Below are 14,498 nucleotides of genomic sequence, written 5' to 3' on the forward strand. Positions count from 1 at the left end.
GGCTCTGCCAAAGGTGAAGAGTTTAGGCTGTTATCTTTCCATCAGGCCTGCAGGCTGCCCTGGAATACTGCTGGCTAGAGTGAGACTGGCAACTTGGCTGTTGGGACAGCCTGAATATTAACCAAGTTCACAGCCCAGACCTGCCCTCTGGCAGATTCCAAAGGGGATAAAGTGGGGACCTCTGCCTCCAGCCAGCACCAACAGACACTTATTCCCAGTCAGTGCTTCAGAAAGAGAACAAATAAAGGAGACTGAGGGGTTTTCCCTAGCTATGGCCTGAATTTGCTTATCTGTTTGTTTATCAGCTGCCTCACGCCAAACAGTTTGCCTGTTGCCTCTAAGCGCTATTCCTCTGACAAATGCCACCAGGATCTCAGAATGTGCCTTTGTTTCGAGGCTGCTTCACCCGAACCTCCTGCCAAGTTTCTGGACAAACAGACTTTGTCCATCTCTCCTGGTGGGCAGCAGAGCCCTCACACTTTGTCCAAGAGGTAGGGTGGTGCATTGACAAAAACAAGGCTTGGCAGAGCTGGTCAGAAGAGCTGCAGGTGCCTCGGGCTTCTGAAGGGACTGTTATTTCTTCTTTGTGACAGGCTATATTCGATTTATATTCAAGGCTAACGCAGGCCTGCCTTGTCATCTGAAGCCTTGGTATAGTTTTAAGCATGTCTGTAGAGTCCAAAAAAAAAAAAAAAAAGGCAGGGATCCCCATTTGAAGCAGAGAGAATGGAGGCTCTGGGGAAAGGCTTGGCTGACTCACATGCCCTAGCAACTGGCACAGACAGTCCAAGGCTGGTGGCTCCTGCTCTGTGTTTGTAGGACTGGAAGTCAGGTTCATAGTGTCACCTTCCAGAGTTGCCCCTTGGTGCTACATGGCTGGCACAGACCCCATCCTATTTGCTCTCATTCCCAGAGTGGAGCCTGTTAGAGCTGTGTTGGATCTAATGTCAGGATGCAAGTGGGAGAGCCAGGTCCCTGAGTGCCCCTTCTTCCCTCAAGCCCCTCCATTCCCATCCCCACCATCCCATTTAAACTACCTGGGTCTTCTGCTTTGGCTCCACCTCTGATGACCACAGAACTGAGGCCTCTCCACCTATGGGTGCTTTTTCTTTACCTCTAATATAAAGAAAAAAAGATACTGAGAACATTTTAGGATTTAGCCTCCCTCCATCTCCTGAGCTCCAAGTTGCAGAGGCTAATTCCTGGTGACTGCAGCCAGGAGACTGGGGGATCCCATCCTCCACTCAGACCATATTCATATAGTGGCGCCTCTACTCCAGGTTTCACAGGCTGAGAATATTGAGGCCCTGGTTGCCCTTGTCCCAGCTTATTGTAGAGTGGAGATTCCATGCCAGGAGAGGCAAGCCAAAAAGAGGGATGCTACCACCTCCAACCAGCCTCTAGCTCATAAGGCAGGGGGTGTCATTCTGAGGGCACTTTCCCTTCCCCCCAGTCCTGGAGCAGGGGCTCAGAGATTTTCCCCAGGGGAAAAGTAGTCCATAACAACAGAGAGCTCTGAAGCTGTCCCCACAGGAAATAACTTCAATTGAAACAAGATGTGCAGAAGTTGAAGCCTAAGAGTGCTCTTTAAAACAATGGAGACTGTGGTAGTAAACAATTAAGGGGAGACTGGTAGCTCCATTTGAGCAACAAGCTAACCCACAGGGCAACTAGATTACCAGAGAGAACCAGAAAAAGAGACAGCTCAGAGCAGTCAGGACAAACCTCAAAGACTTGCCTCAAAACTACTCCTTCAAAGGGGCTTGAATTTAATTGAACTAGACTATGGAATGATTTGTGCCCCAGGGCATTGTTGAAAACAATAAAGGAATGAGCCAGTTATTGGTGGAGCCTAACAGCTAAGTGTGATATCAGCAGAGGCAAACAGCTTAATAGAAAAACTGGGGAAAGAGACAGTCAAAAGGAGCCCTGCTAAAACCATTGTCATCCTAGGGTGACTGTGTACATGCCCAAGGCTGTGCCCTCTGAGGAGCAACAACAGAGGCTTCACACTGTAGGGGAAATAGTCTTCACTAAGCGTCCAGCCAAGTCATTAAACAAATAAACAAACAAAGACAAGCACCCCCAGGGTTGGGGGGGCTGTTCAATGCTCAGAGTTTCCACAATATATTTCCTGAAATGTCCAGTTTTTAACCAAAAATTACAATACATGCAAAGAAACAGGAAAATATGACCCAAACTCAGGGGAAAAAAGCAGGAAATAGAAATTGCCTGAAAGGGCTTAGATGTCAGATCTAACAAAAACTTCAAAGCAGTCATTATAAATATGTTCAAAGAACTAAAGGAATTCATGCTTTAAAAAGTAAAAGAGGGGCTTCCGTGGTGGTGCAGTGGTTAAGAATCCACCTGCCAATGCAGGGGACATGGGTTCAAGCCCTGGTCCGGGTAGATCCCACATGCCGCGGAGCAACTAAGCCCATGCGCCACAACTACTGAGTCTGCGCTCTAGAGCCCGTGAGCCACACCTACTGAAGCCCACATGCCTAGAGACCGTGCTCTGCAAAAAGAGAAGCCCCTGCAATGAGAAGCCCACGCACCGCAACTAGAGAAAGCAGGCACACGGCAACAAAGACTCAATACAGCCAAAAATAAATATATACATTTATTTTTTAAAAAGCAATAAAAAAAAGTAAAAGAAGGTATGATGACAACGTCCCATCAAATACAGAATACCAATTAAGATATAAAAATAAAAGCTATAAAAAAAAGAATCAAATAGAAGTTCCAGAGTTGAAATATACAGTAACAGAAAGTTAAAAATTCACTAGAGAGCCTTAATAGTAGATTTGAACAGACAGAAGAAAGAATCAGCAAATTTGAAGACAGAGCAATATAAATTATGTAACCCAAAAAACAGAAAAAAGGAATGAAGAAAAATGAACAGGGTCTTAGAGAAATGTGGAACACTATTAACCAGACCAACATGTGCATAATGGGAACACTAGAAGGAAAAGAGAAGAAGGAGCAGAAAAAAAAATAGTGAAAGAAATAATGGCTGAAAACTTCCCAAATTTGATGAAAAACATTAATCTACACAGCTCAGCAGCTCAACTCCAAATAAAAGAAACAAAAAGAGTTTTACACACAGACACATCATGGTAAAGTTATTTACAGTTAAACACCAAGGGAAAATTTTAAAACAGCAAGAAAAATAGGACACATACAAGGAAACCCCAATAAGATTTATATTTGGCTTCTCATAAGAAACAAGAGAGGCCAAAAGGCAGTGGGATAACATATTCAAAGTGCTGAAAGAAAAAAACACATCAACCAAAAATGTTGTATCTAGCAAAACTATCTCTTAAAAATGAAATAAAGACATTCGCACACACAGACACACGCACGCGTGCACACACAAACCTGAGAGAATTTCTTGCTACCAGTGCTGCCTTACAAGAAATACTAAAGGAAGTTCTTCAGGAATATTTTTTTTTTTAATGCACAACTTATTCTCTGAAAACTACAAGGCATCTTTGAAAGAAATTAAAGAAGATGTAAATACAGTAAGTCCCCTACATACGAACGTTCAAGTTGTGAACTTTCAAAGATGCGAATGTGCGTTCGCGTGTCCAATCACATAAGGCGTGAGTGAAACTGCAGCTTGCCCTCCGTCTCTCATTGCTGATGATCCTTCAGCTCTACCATCTCCCACCTCCTCTCCCTCCTCCAGTCAGTAACTCTTCTTGCCTGTTCACTCCATGCCAGCTCCTGTATGCCAGCTGTTGTACTGTACCACTGTACTTTTCAAGGTACTGTACTGTAAGATTAAAAATGTTTTCTTTATTTTTTGTGTTTGTTTTTTATGTATTATTTGTGTGAAAAGTATTATAAACCTATTACAGTACAGTACTATATAGCCGATTGTGTTAGTTGGGTACATAGGCTAACTTTGTTGGACTTACGAACAAATTGGACTTACAAATGTGCTCTCAGAACAGAACTCGTTTGTATGTAGGGGACTTACTGTAAATGGAAAGACATCTCACGTTCTGTTCATGAAGCAGAAGACAATATTGTTAAGATGGCAAAACTCCCCAAATTGATCTACAGATTCAATACAAAAGGTGTTCAATATCATTAGTCATTAGGGAAATGCAAATCAAAACCACAAGGAGATACATCTTAACACCCCTGGGATGGTTAAAATTAAAAAGACACACAATAGGGACTTCCCTGGTGGCGCAGTGGTTAAGAATCTGCCTGCCAATGCAGGGGACATGGATTCGATCCCTGGTCCAGGAAGATCCCACATGTCGCGGAGCAACTAAGCCTGTGCGCCACAACTACTGAGCCTGCGCTCTAGAGCCTGTGAGCCACAATGACTGAGCCCGCGAGCCACAACTACTGAAGCCCACGCACCTAGAGCAGGTGCTCCGCAACAAGCGAAGCCACCGCAATGAGAAGCCCGCACACTGCAACAAAGAGTAGCTCCCCCTCACTGCAACTAGAGAAAGCCCACATGCAGCAACAAACACCCAACCCAGCCAAAAATAAATTAATTAAAAAAAAAAAAGACACACAATAACAAGTGTTAATAGGAATATGGAAAAATTAAAACCCTCGTTCATTGCTGTTGGGATTGTACAATGGTGCAGCCACTTTAGAAAACATTTTTCAAGTTTCTCAAAAGGTTAAACATAGATTTATCATATGACTCAGCAATTCTACTCCTCATATATACCCAAGAGAAATGAGAACATATGTGCTTGCAAAATCTTGTACACAAAAGTTTATAGCAGCTTTATTCATAATAGCCAAAAAGTGGAAACAATCCAAATGTCTATCAACTGATAAATGGCTAAATAAAAGGTGGTATATCCATACAATGGTATATTATTCAACCATAGAAAGGAATGAAGTACTGATATTTGGTACAACAACATGGATGAACCTTGAAAACATTATGCTAAGTGAAAGAAGCCAGTCACAAAAGTCTATATATTGTATGATTCCACTTGTATCAAATGTCCAGAATAGGCAAATTCATAAGTATATTAGTGATTGCCACAGGCTGGGGAAAGAGAATGGGAAGTGACTACTAATGGGCATGGGGTTTCTTTCAGGGGTGATGAAACCATTCTAAAATTAGATAGTGCTGATGATTGCACAATTCTGTGAATATAGTAAAAACCACTGAATTGTAAACATAAGAAGAATGAATTTTATGGTGTGTAAATTATACCTCACTAAAGCCCTTATAAACAAAAAGAATTAAATAGCCAACTTTTTCCCCCCAATGGTCAGGAAATTTCCAGTTTTAAGTCTGCAACTAAGTTATAAAGAAGAAATTGTGGGTGGATATATATACTATTATTAACTAACAACTACTTCCTCTTCTTCCCCCCGAATGAAAAATATAACTATAAGAGAACACATAGAAATCCATTCTTAAATGAACTATTGCTAGTTTTTCATTCACAGCTGTCTCTGAGATTGAAGTCCATTTATAAAGGGATTTTACACCTTGTGGTAAAAGCTTTTCTGGTTTTTAGTCATTGAATAGAAAGTTCTCTTTTCTAACAATCCCTACTGCCTCATCAGGTTTAAGTATAACCCGCTTTGCTTATTCATTAATGCTGTTTGTTATAAGTCATGGTTTTGGTTAGGACTAAGGCATGAGATCAATAGAAAGGGAACTACCATTTAATGAGGCCTGTAATGTGTCACTGTCAGACACTCTACTTACATTTCCTGTCCAATGCTCATAACAACCTCAGGAGGGAGTATTATTGTCACCTCTTTGAAGATGAGAAAACAGGCTAATGGAGGTGAATGAGTGGCCCAAAGTCACACAGCTGGAAGCGGTAGAACCCAAGAGAGCCCGTGCTCTTTGCTCAACATCAGGCTGCCTTCCAGAGTTCTCAGTTCTATGCAGGTCACAGGGATACACTTATCTTTATGGTCCTTTATGGCTTTGGTAAAGGCTAAAATTGCTAGACTTTGGTTACTTGGAGAGTTCAAGGTTGAGGGTGATTTTCAAAGGACAGTGTGTGAGGGACTTCCCTGGTGGCGCAGTGGTTAAAAAATCTGCCTGCCAATACAGAGGACACGGGTTCAAGCCCTGGTCTGGGAAGATCCCACATGCTGCAGAGCAACTAAGCCCGTGTGCCACAACTACTGAGCCTGTGCTCTAGAGCCCGCGAACCACAACTACTGAGCCCGAGTGCCACAACTACTGAAGCCCACCCTCCTAGAGCCCGTGCTCTGCAACAAGAGAAGCCACAGCAATGAGAAGCCCGCACACCATGACAAAGAGTAGGCCCTGTTCCCTGCAACTAGAGAAAGCCCGTGCGCAGCAACGAAGACCCAATGCAGCCAAAAATAAATAACTAAATGTAAATTTAAAAAAAAAAGACAGTGTGTGATACCATACATTTCCAAACTAATTTTCCATTACTCCTAATTGTTCAACATTCATTCATCGACAATTTGTTAAGCATCTACCATGTGCCTAGCCTTGTACATGCATTAGTTATCTAGAATGATTATATGAATGTGTTCAGGTTTTAGAACTCTGTCCATCTGGAGAAGGTTGAGCAGGGGGTGCCACTTTTCCTCTCTAGCCAGAGAGCACAGTGGCCCAGAACAAAGCCCACCCCACCCAGGACGGCTGGGCTCATGCATGCACATGTGCACACCTGATCTGTCCTGTAAAGTATGCTTGACCTTGAGCTTTGTGGAGGCAGTGACCATGTCTGCTTTGTGCCCCATACACAGTCTGGCCCAGAGCATGTGCTCAGTGATGGTTGAATAAATGGTTAAGCAATTCCTTTTACCAATCCACTAGAACTCAGGCTAGTCACTTCATTGCCCTATACCTTCATTTCCTCATTTGTAAAATGGGGATAAAGAGAATACCCATTTCACATGGCAACTTTGAGATCCCATGAGTAATACAAGGCACACAGTGAGCATGCAATACACTGTACTTGTCCTTCCTATTATTATTACTGTTGAGGGCATGAGATGCATATTCTTCTAGGCCAAGAGTGACCTCATGTCACCTATTACCTTGTAACGTGGTTTTTTGTTTTTTAAAGCAGAGCTGAAGGCTAGATGGCCCAGCCAAATGGAGCTTACTCTGCTCTGTTAGGGAACATTGGTCTAAGACCTTGAGGATGAGATAGACACAGTAAACCTGTGAGAGCACATCCAGTGCCTCAACCCGGCACAGTTTGGGACATTCTACTCTTTGCCTATGGTGTGTGTGGGAATGTGGGTTATGTTTCAGAAATGGTAGTATTTGACCTTAAAGCACAGCTCCAGAGCGATGCCAGGCAACTCCTCACCAGGCCATCAGCCATTAGCCTCTGAGCTGACTGTGTGTATGTATGTATGTTTGTGTGTGCATGTGTGTACACACATGTGCAGAGACCCACGGGACAGTTCTGTCTCATCAAGGAAAAGACTGTCTCCCACTGGTCCTGCCATGTCATTAGAAACCCCAAGGGACTGGGGCAGGCAGGGCCTGGCCTCCTTAAGAATAGCCCCGTGGAGAAAACAGCACCCCCTACAGGCTGGCAGCTGATTTATTGGGCCCCAGTTCCGAAAGCCACAGCCAAAACTTTATCTGCCCATCTTATCCTATTACCAGGTCTCTTGCAGCTTTCGAAAAGACTCTTTGGGTACAGTAATTCCCCAAGAGGGAACCCAGCCTTGGAACCAACCATAAGTAGCCATGAGGTCCAGCTGCCTTCCCCTACCAGGTGTGAACAGGATCTCCAAAGACAGATAGCACCCTCCAAGGGCCTGGGGCAGATGGCTGCTGTGTGCACATGGCCACCTTCTGTGCTGCATGGTGTTGACAGGGCTTCTTGGGCCCCTCTTCAGGGAAGGAAGGGGGACCTAGAACCATGGCCTCATGGCCTCCAGTAGGAGAGCAATGGGGAGCTGGCCCTCACCTCACCTTTCTCAGCACCCAATTCAGAACTCCTTTCCTTGCTCCATTCCCCAAAGAGACTAGGCTTGACCCACTACCAGGGCCAGCTTCATGGGCCTCAACCCATGCAGTCACACAGGACCCCACACTTGGTTTTAATGCTCTGCTATTGACGTCTTGAAATTCTTTTTTTTTTTTTTATAAATTTATTTATTTATTTTTGGCTGTGTTGGGTCTTCGTTGCTGTGCACGGGCTTTCTCTGGTTGCAGCGAGCGGGGGCTACTCTTTGTTGCAGTGCGCGGGCTTCTCATTGCGGTGGCTTCTCTCGTTTCGGAGCACGGGCTCTAGGCACATGGGCTTCAGTAGTTGCAGCACGTGGGCTCTAGAGCGCAGGCTCAGTAGCTGTGGCACACGGACTTAGTTGCTCCGCGGCATGTGGGATCTTCCCGGACCAGGGCTCGAACCCGTGTGCCCTGCATTGGGAGACGGATTCTTAACCACTGCACCACCAGGGAAGTCCCGACGTCTTGAAATTCTTAATCATTTTTCAACAAGGGGTCCTGCATTTTCAGTTTGCACTGGGCCTGCAAATTAGGTAGCCAGTCCTGTTTACTACCTTTGCTCATGCAATGCCTGGCTCCACATCTAACAGCCTTCCTCTTTCCTTTCTTTCTCTAAGTGCTATCTATCCTGCCCAAAGGCAATGTCCTGACAGAAAAATATTTTAAAAAACACAAAGGAGAGTACATTATCTTTGGAAGAGCTTTTCTGCTTGACTGCAGATGGAATGTTGATGGTTGATAATGGACGGGTTAACACCCCTACCAAACTTGGGATTTTCTTGGCTCTGTCCAAGGCTAAAGGCTGTGGTGTGGGGGAGATCTTCTGCCCCTAGTCCTGGTGTCACATTCCTTGAAGAAGTGTAGGGCGTAATAAACTGGTTTTGTCTGGCCTTTGGAGTTCTTGTCCAAAGCAGTACATGGGTACAAGGTTAAGTTCTGAGGCCCAAGTTGGTATTTACTTGCTATGACTTCAGGCAAACACCAGTCTCAGAGCCTAAGTTTACTCTTCTGGAAAATGGGTTATACTCCACATCATGAGGCTTTGGGGCCGCAATCACTAACCTCTCTGTGTGTTGGGGCAGATCCCAAGATCTTTTCTAACACTTTGGCGAGTGATGTTTTAGAAGTGGGTGGCCATTAATTCAGGTACCTGTCTTGCCTACCCCTTCTGACCCGTGGCCTGGCAGGGCACATGAATCTAGCCATACAGTTTTGGAGGGTTTGTGCCCTTTCCCCTGAAGCCTATTCAGGTACCCCAGTTGAAGCAACACTACTCTGGGTATGGTTTCAGACTTATCCTCAGTTGTGCCTGAGGGGTAGAGAGCAGAGTTTCTGGTCCACGTTGTTTTTCTTCTGCAGAGCTGTGCTTGGGCGTCCCGCCTGTAACCAGCATTGTGAGAGCAAGGAGAGGCAGATTTATGAATCTTGTTATTGTCTCCAGGATGGGGGTGTTCTCAAAGACATTATCCTCAACATCACAGAGTGGCCCCTTTGTGGAAGGAAGTATATAGGAGAGGCTTCTCTCAGGTCTCAGTACTCAGAAACTGAGCTTTTGCAGAATGAGTTTATCACTTTGCACACCGTGATCCTGAGAGCTGAGCTGCTAGGATATTCAAAGCCAGATTTCAGGGATTCCCTGGCAAGCAGACAGGCCTTTGGGCAGGACAGCCAGAGGTCAGTCTTACCCCTGGCTTGGTTATTTTGTAACCCCTCCTCCCCTGAGATTTTCATTTGCCCGGATTCCCTTAGCTTTTTGTGGTACACATTTCCCTTGTATGTATCCTTATAAACGCCTCTGTCTGCTGCAGATGGGGCATGATATAAATATGTGAATTCATTTATAAATCTATTTCAGGGAAGTTGTGAGGATTAAGATCTAAGTTGCTTTGGGAATGTCATGGGAGCAGCACCACTGCTGAGTGGGGCTGGGATTGGATGGGAGGCAGGGGATTTTTCCTATAGTCTGGATCATCTTGCCATACACGGCAACGCCCTGACCACAGCCCCGAAATACTTATTGGCACCACCTGCTTGTTTTATAATTAATGAAAGCTCACTGAACACACTGAAATTTCTGCAGCCTCCCCTTGAGATTTTGCTGAATTGAGTTAAGAGCTGGAAACTGAAACTCTGCCTCAGACTCTCATTCTATGGGTCCACAAGCAGGGACTTGCTAGGGCTACCAGAGCCCATGGGCCCTGGGGAATGGGAGGGACCGCACTTCTGTGAGGGCTGCATGGGAAGGAGGGTGGAGGAGTGCAGAGGGGAGATAAGGAGCACTGGAGAGGGGTGGGAACCCCACCCCTAGCACAGTGGAGCCCCGGATCAGGCCCTCAGTGTGGCCTACGGTATAAGTGGGCCAGGGAGCACAGGGTTCTCTGGGGGATTCTGTTCAGAAAATATAATCACAGGACCCTGGGGACCGCGTGCACTTTTCAACAAAGTAGAGGAATCTTTTACAACTGGATCATGTGACCATGCCCTCTACCCTGCCCTGCAGGCATTTCAAACACCTACCCTCCATGCTGGGATGCCTTCTGAAGCAGAAATGGCATCTTTGCTTCATACTGCTTCACAGCTGAGGGGTCGCCAGTCAAAGCCATGCCTCAGCTCACTTCTCAATACACGATGTAAGCAGGGCCAGAGGTATCACCCTCCCTTTCGGAAGAGGAGGGTGAGCCTCAGGCAGGACAGTGACTTGCCCCAGTAAATGGTAGCGTCAGGAGTCAACCCCAGGGCTGCGTGGCCTATGCCCTTTGCATAAAAGTGACAGCCTGGCACAGGGGAGGAGAGCCTGCCTGGGTGTCATGCTGTGCCCTTGGAGCTGGGCTAGAGGATTGGGCTCACACTTCACGTTTTCCCTGGCAGTGGCGTCTGGTGTGTGAGGATGATTGGAAGACGCCCCTGACTACCTCCCTGTTCTTCGTAGGCGTGCTCCTCGGCTCCTTTGTGTCTGGGCAGCTGTCAGACAGGTAAGGGTACTGGGAGGGAGGAAAGGTGATTGTCAGTTCACTGCCTGTCTTGGGGTTGGACTGAATTTAGGGTATTTTCACCCAGAGAAAGGGAGGCCCCTTAGGCCACCAAGTGAGTGATAGGAGGAACCACGATGTCTCCTCTGTCCTCTGCCCTCAGCCCCTTGCAGGGACCCATTGAAAAGTGGAGCCCTTATATCACCAAACCCCTCGAAAATATACACTGCTGCCTCCCCACTGCCTCCCCACCCCACCCCTAGCTCTTGGATGCCTTGTGATCTATCCACAACCAGCCATCAGCCAGTCAGGGCCAGACTCTGGGGAGTACCCTTCCCTAACAGTGCACCCACCTCTGCTGTGGGTCAGGCCCCTGGCTGGACACTGGGGCCACAGAGCTGACCCAGGCTGGTTCTGGGCCTCCTGGGGCACACAGTCAGGAGGAGACAACATCGCAGCTCTGGGAGATGTGCCCTCACTGGCCCTTGAATGTTCTTGGGTACCAGAGCAGGGAGGTGGGAGTGCTCAACGGCAGTGTTGGGGAAGGCTTCCCAGAGGAGTGGCTGTCCCTCCCCCAGTCATGAAGCCCAATGGGACCCCAGACCCAACAGACTGAGAACTGAGTTTGGAAGATGGGGTGGGAGACTGTTCTGCTCATACCTGTGTTCCCTTCTAGCCATTGGACACTATCAGAAAGTCAAATTAAGATTCTTATAAAAAAAAAAAAGACTTAAGCCAACTATAGTGTCATTAATGGATGTTGCTGCAAGCTACACTTTCCATAGAGCAGTGGTTCCCAATTTGGGATGCACAGTAGAGCCACCTGGGAAATATTTTTAAGTCCCAATACCCAAACTGCATCCAATTGTCTACATCCGGACGATAAGCATGTTGGAAGGCAGGTGCTGGCACCGGTATTTTTTAAAGCTCTCTTGATTCCAGGAGCAGCCAAGGCTGGAAACCATTGACATAGAGGGACTCTTGGTTCTGGATTGACAGAATTCTCATGTTGCTGATATTAGATGTATCTACAATCTGTACTGTACTCACATTCCAGAAATGTGGTGGCAGCTTCTACCTATGACTCATTCTAAAGAGTAGATTTCCACATGGTCCTTGCATAAGCTGCTCTGTGCTTTCGAGATATGGTGCCTCTTACAGGAGGCTCAGAATCTCAAAAGTTACCTCCTGGGCAGATGGATGCCTGAGGCCTCACCAAGGAAGAACCTGGGAGGATGTGACAGGAAGAAAGCCTGTCGCAGCCCTGAGAAAAACAAAGTCTGCAGCAGTGCCTGACTCAGGGTTTCCACATGCCCTGATGAGAGTGCTGCTGTGAACTTCACGGGCCATGTCTTGTGCTGTGCTGTACTCTACAGGTTTGGCAGAAAGACCATCCTCTTCTCAACCATGGCTGTGCAGACTGGCTTCAGCTTCCTGCAGTTTTTTTCCATCAACTGGGAGATGTTCACCATATTATTTGTCATCGTGGGCATGGGCCAAATCTCCAACTATGTGGTGGCCTTCATACTAGGTAGGAATGGCTTCTGACCTACAGGGCTCCTTACAACCCTCTGAGAGGCCTAGGAAGAGGGGGCCACTGGAGAGGGCACAGGGAGTGCTCTTAGCACAGAAGGAAGCACCTCATCTCATGGGCTGTGCTTCCAAAATGTGATCAGCCTCGGGGATATATGTGCTGGTGGTGGAGGCTCTAGCCACAGGTGCTTTGATGGGTCGCAGGCAAGGCAGGCACGCACAGGGAGCCAGCTCCGTGCTGGGCCCTGAAATGTGACAATGAAGAAGAGCTGCAGCTGGTAAGAACCAGCCAGGTAATAACTGAGACACATTTCAGGAGCACAGGGCTCGGGAGAGGGACAGAGGAGGGGATCTTGAGGGAGAGACAGCCTAGGGGTGTCTTTGATCTGAGCTATGAAAGCTTGAGGTTTCTGCCTGGGCTGGGGCTAAAGGGTATTCCTGGCAGCTGGGCATGGCCCATGGAGGTACTTAGGGTAGTTGGTGTGCCCAGTACACAGGTGGAGGAGGCACGTGCAGACAGGAGTCCAGTGCCAGCCAGCCATCGTTGGGCAGATCTGGCCTCACCCCTAAGTCAGAGCCCACCCCCAGAGCATATCAGCTGCATGCAGGACAAGCCTTACTGCTGAGAGCAGTCCTATCTCCTAGCAGCACCCTTGCTTCTGGAATATCAGGCTGCATGAGGGGGACTCACAAGCTAAAGGTTGTGAGGAGACCCCCAGGGCCTTTACCAGCTTTTCCTGGGAGGCAGCAGGGTGAGCTCCGGGCAGGTTGATAAGGGTCATCCGCAGGAGTGAGAGTCCCCAGCAGGGGGCACATCTGGGTTAGTAGACACCAATTCCCGTAATCTCCAGCGTGATCATATTCCCTTGTTGGCTGTCCCAGTTTCTCCCTATTGTCACAGCGTAATTACCAATAGTGCCCCTTTAATGTAAGTCTAATGATTCTTCTTGTCTCAAAAGTCTGAATCTAGTAAGATGATTCTGGTCACTTTTGAGATTCTGGATGACTCATTGGCTTTTGAGATCCTGTGTTCTCTTAGTTGAGGATGTGTATACCCTGTCACGTTGCCAAGATGGAACTGTTCAAATTCCACTCCTTTAATCATTTGTGAAGAGCCCCTCTCCACAGGCCCAGCCTCAGTGTCTGAAGAGGGAGGAGGGGAGGGTATGCTGAAGCCACACGGCCCCAGCAGAAGCACCCTCTTCAGCAGGCCCCAGCAGGATGGGGCCTCTCTCCTCCCTGCGGAGGGAAGGAGGGGAGCAAGATTTTCTTAAAGAGGGTCGTTTGAGGAGAGGACCCAGAAAGCTTCCAGCTAGTGGTACTGGAAGCTGGAGATTGGAGGAATTCAGGACAGAAGTTACACCTCCTGATGTGTGATGGCCCCAAGGACACAGGGCTCTTGGACACAGCAGAGCCTGTTGTTCTCATGGTTTAAACCCTGCAGATTCCATGTTCCTTTTGATGACCGCCCTCCCTATACCTGGAAAGCCCAATGGGTAGCTTTGCTTGGGCCAGAACATACCAGAGACTAAACAGAGGAATCTGCCTGACGCCAGCAGAGCCCTTTAGGAGGACCTAAAGAATCACCTGAAGTGGAAGGGCACAAGGTCATGGTGAAGCCAGAGAAGCCCTGTCATTGGGATCAGGAGCCAGATGGCGTCTGTGCCATGCACGGCATCCCCCAGGTCCTGCGAATGGCAGCATTGAGACCTGCCTTTCCAGGGGCAAATGGTGCTTCTGGAGCCATGGAGCCTCCCCTGTGTGAGTGGATGCGGCCAGGAGAGCCCACCCAGGCCTCCTGCAAGAAAGTCCCTGCCCAGCTGACCTTGACACTACAACCAACTTCCCTCCCTGCTCCCCATGATGAGACGAGTGAGAAGGCCAAAGGGAAAGTAAGATCTGTAAGATCAGTCAGAGCCTAGATGTACAAGCCAGAAATCAGTGGGTGGGACGCTGGGTGTAGCAGGCTCCGCATCAGCCTGGTCCAGGGCTGTGGTAGGGTGCTCTCGGAGCCTCCCTGGCTATAGTGTTAC

At 47.4% G+C, this 14,498-nt stretch overlaps 1 protein-coding gene across 2 annotated transcripts in view; it reads left to right on the plus strand.

Annotated features, from left to right (window-relative positions):
* SLC22A4 (solute carrier family 22 member 4) overlaps positions 1-14,498 on the plus strand; it is a 42,736-nt gene that overhangs the window by 4,706 nt on the left and 23,532 nt on the right. For both annotated transcript variants that reach the window (XM_068535845.1, XM_068535846.1), the window contains exons 2-3: positions 10,832-10,935; positions 12,309-12,463. In XM_068535845.1, the coding sequence (XP_068391946.1) occupies positions 10,832-10,935; positions 12,309-12,463 (259 nt within the window). The remainder of the gene's footprint in view (positions 1-10,831; positions 10,936-12,308; positions 12,464-14,498) is intronic.

This window comes from Eschrichtius robustus, chromosome 2 (genome assembly GCF_028021215.1).
Source record: "Eschrichtius robustus isolate mEscRob2 chromosome 2, mEscRob2.pri, whole genome shotgun sequence".
In the NCBI taxonomy this organism is placed as follows: Eukaryota; Metazoa; Chordata; class Mammalia; order Artiodactyla; family Eschrichtiidae; genus Eschrichtius; species Eschrichtius robustus.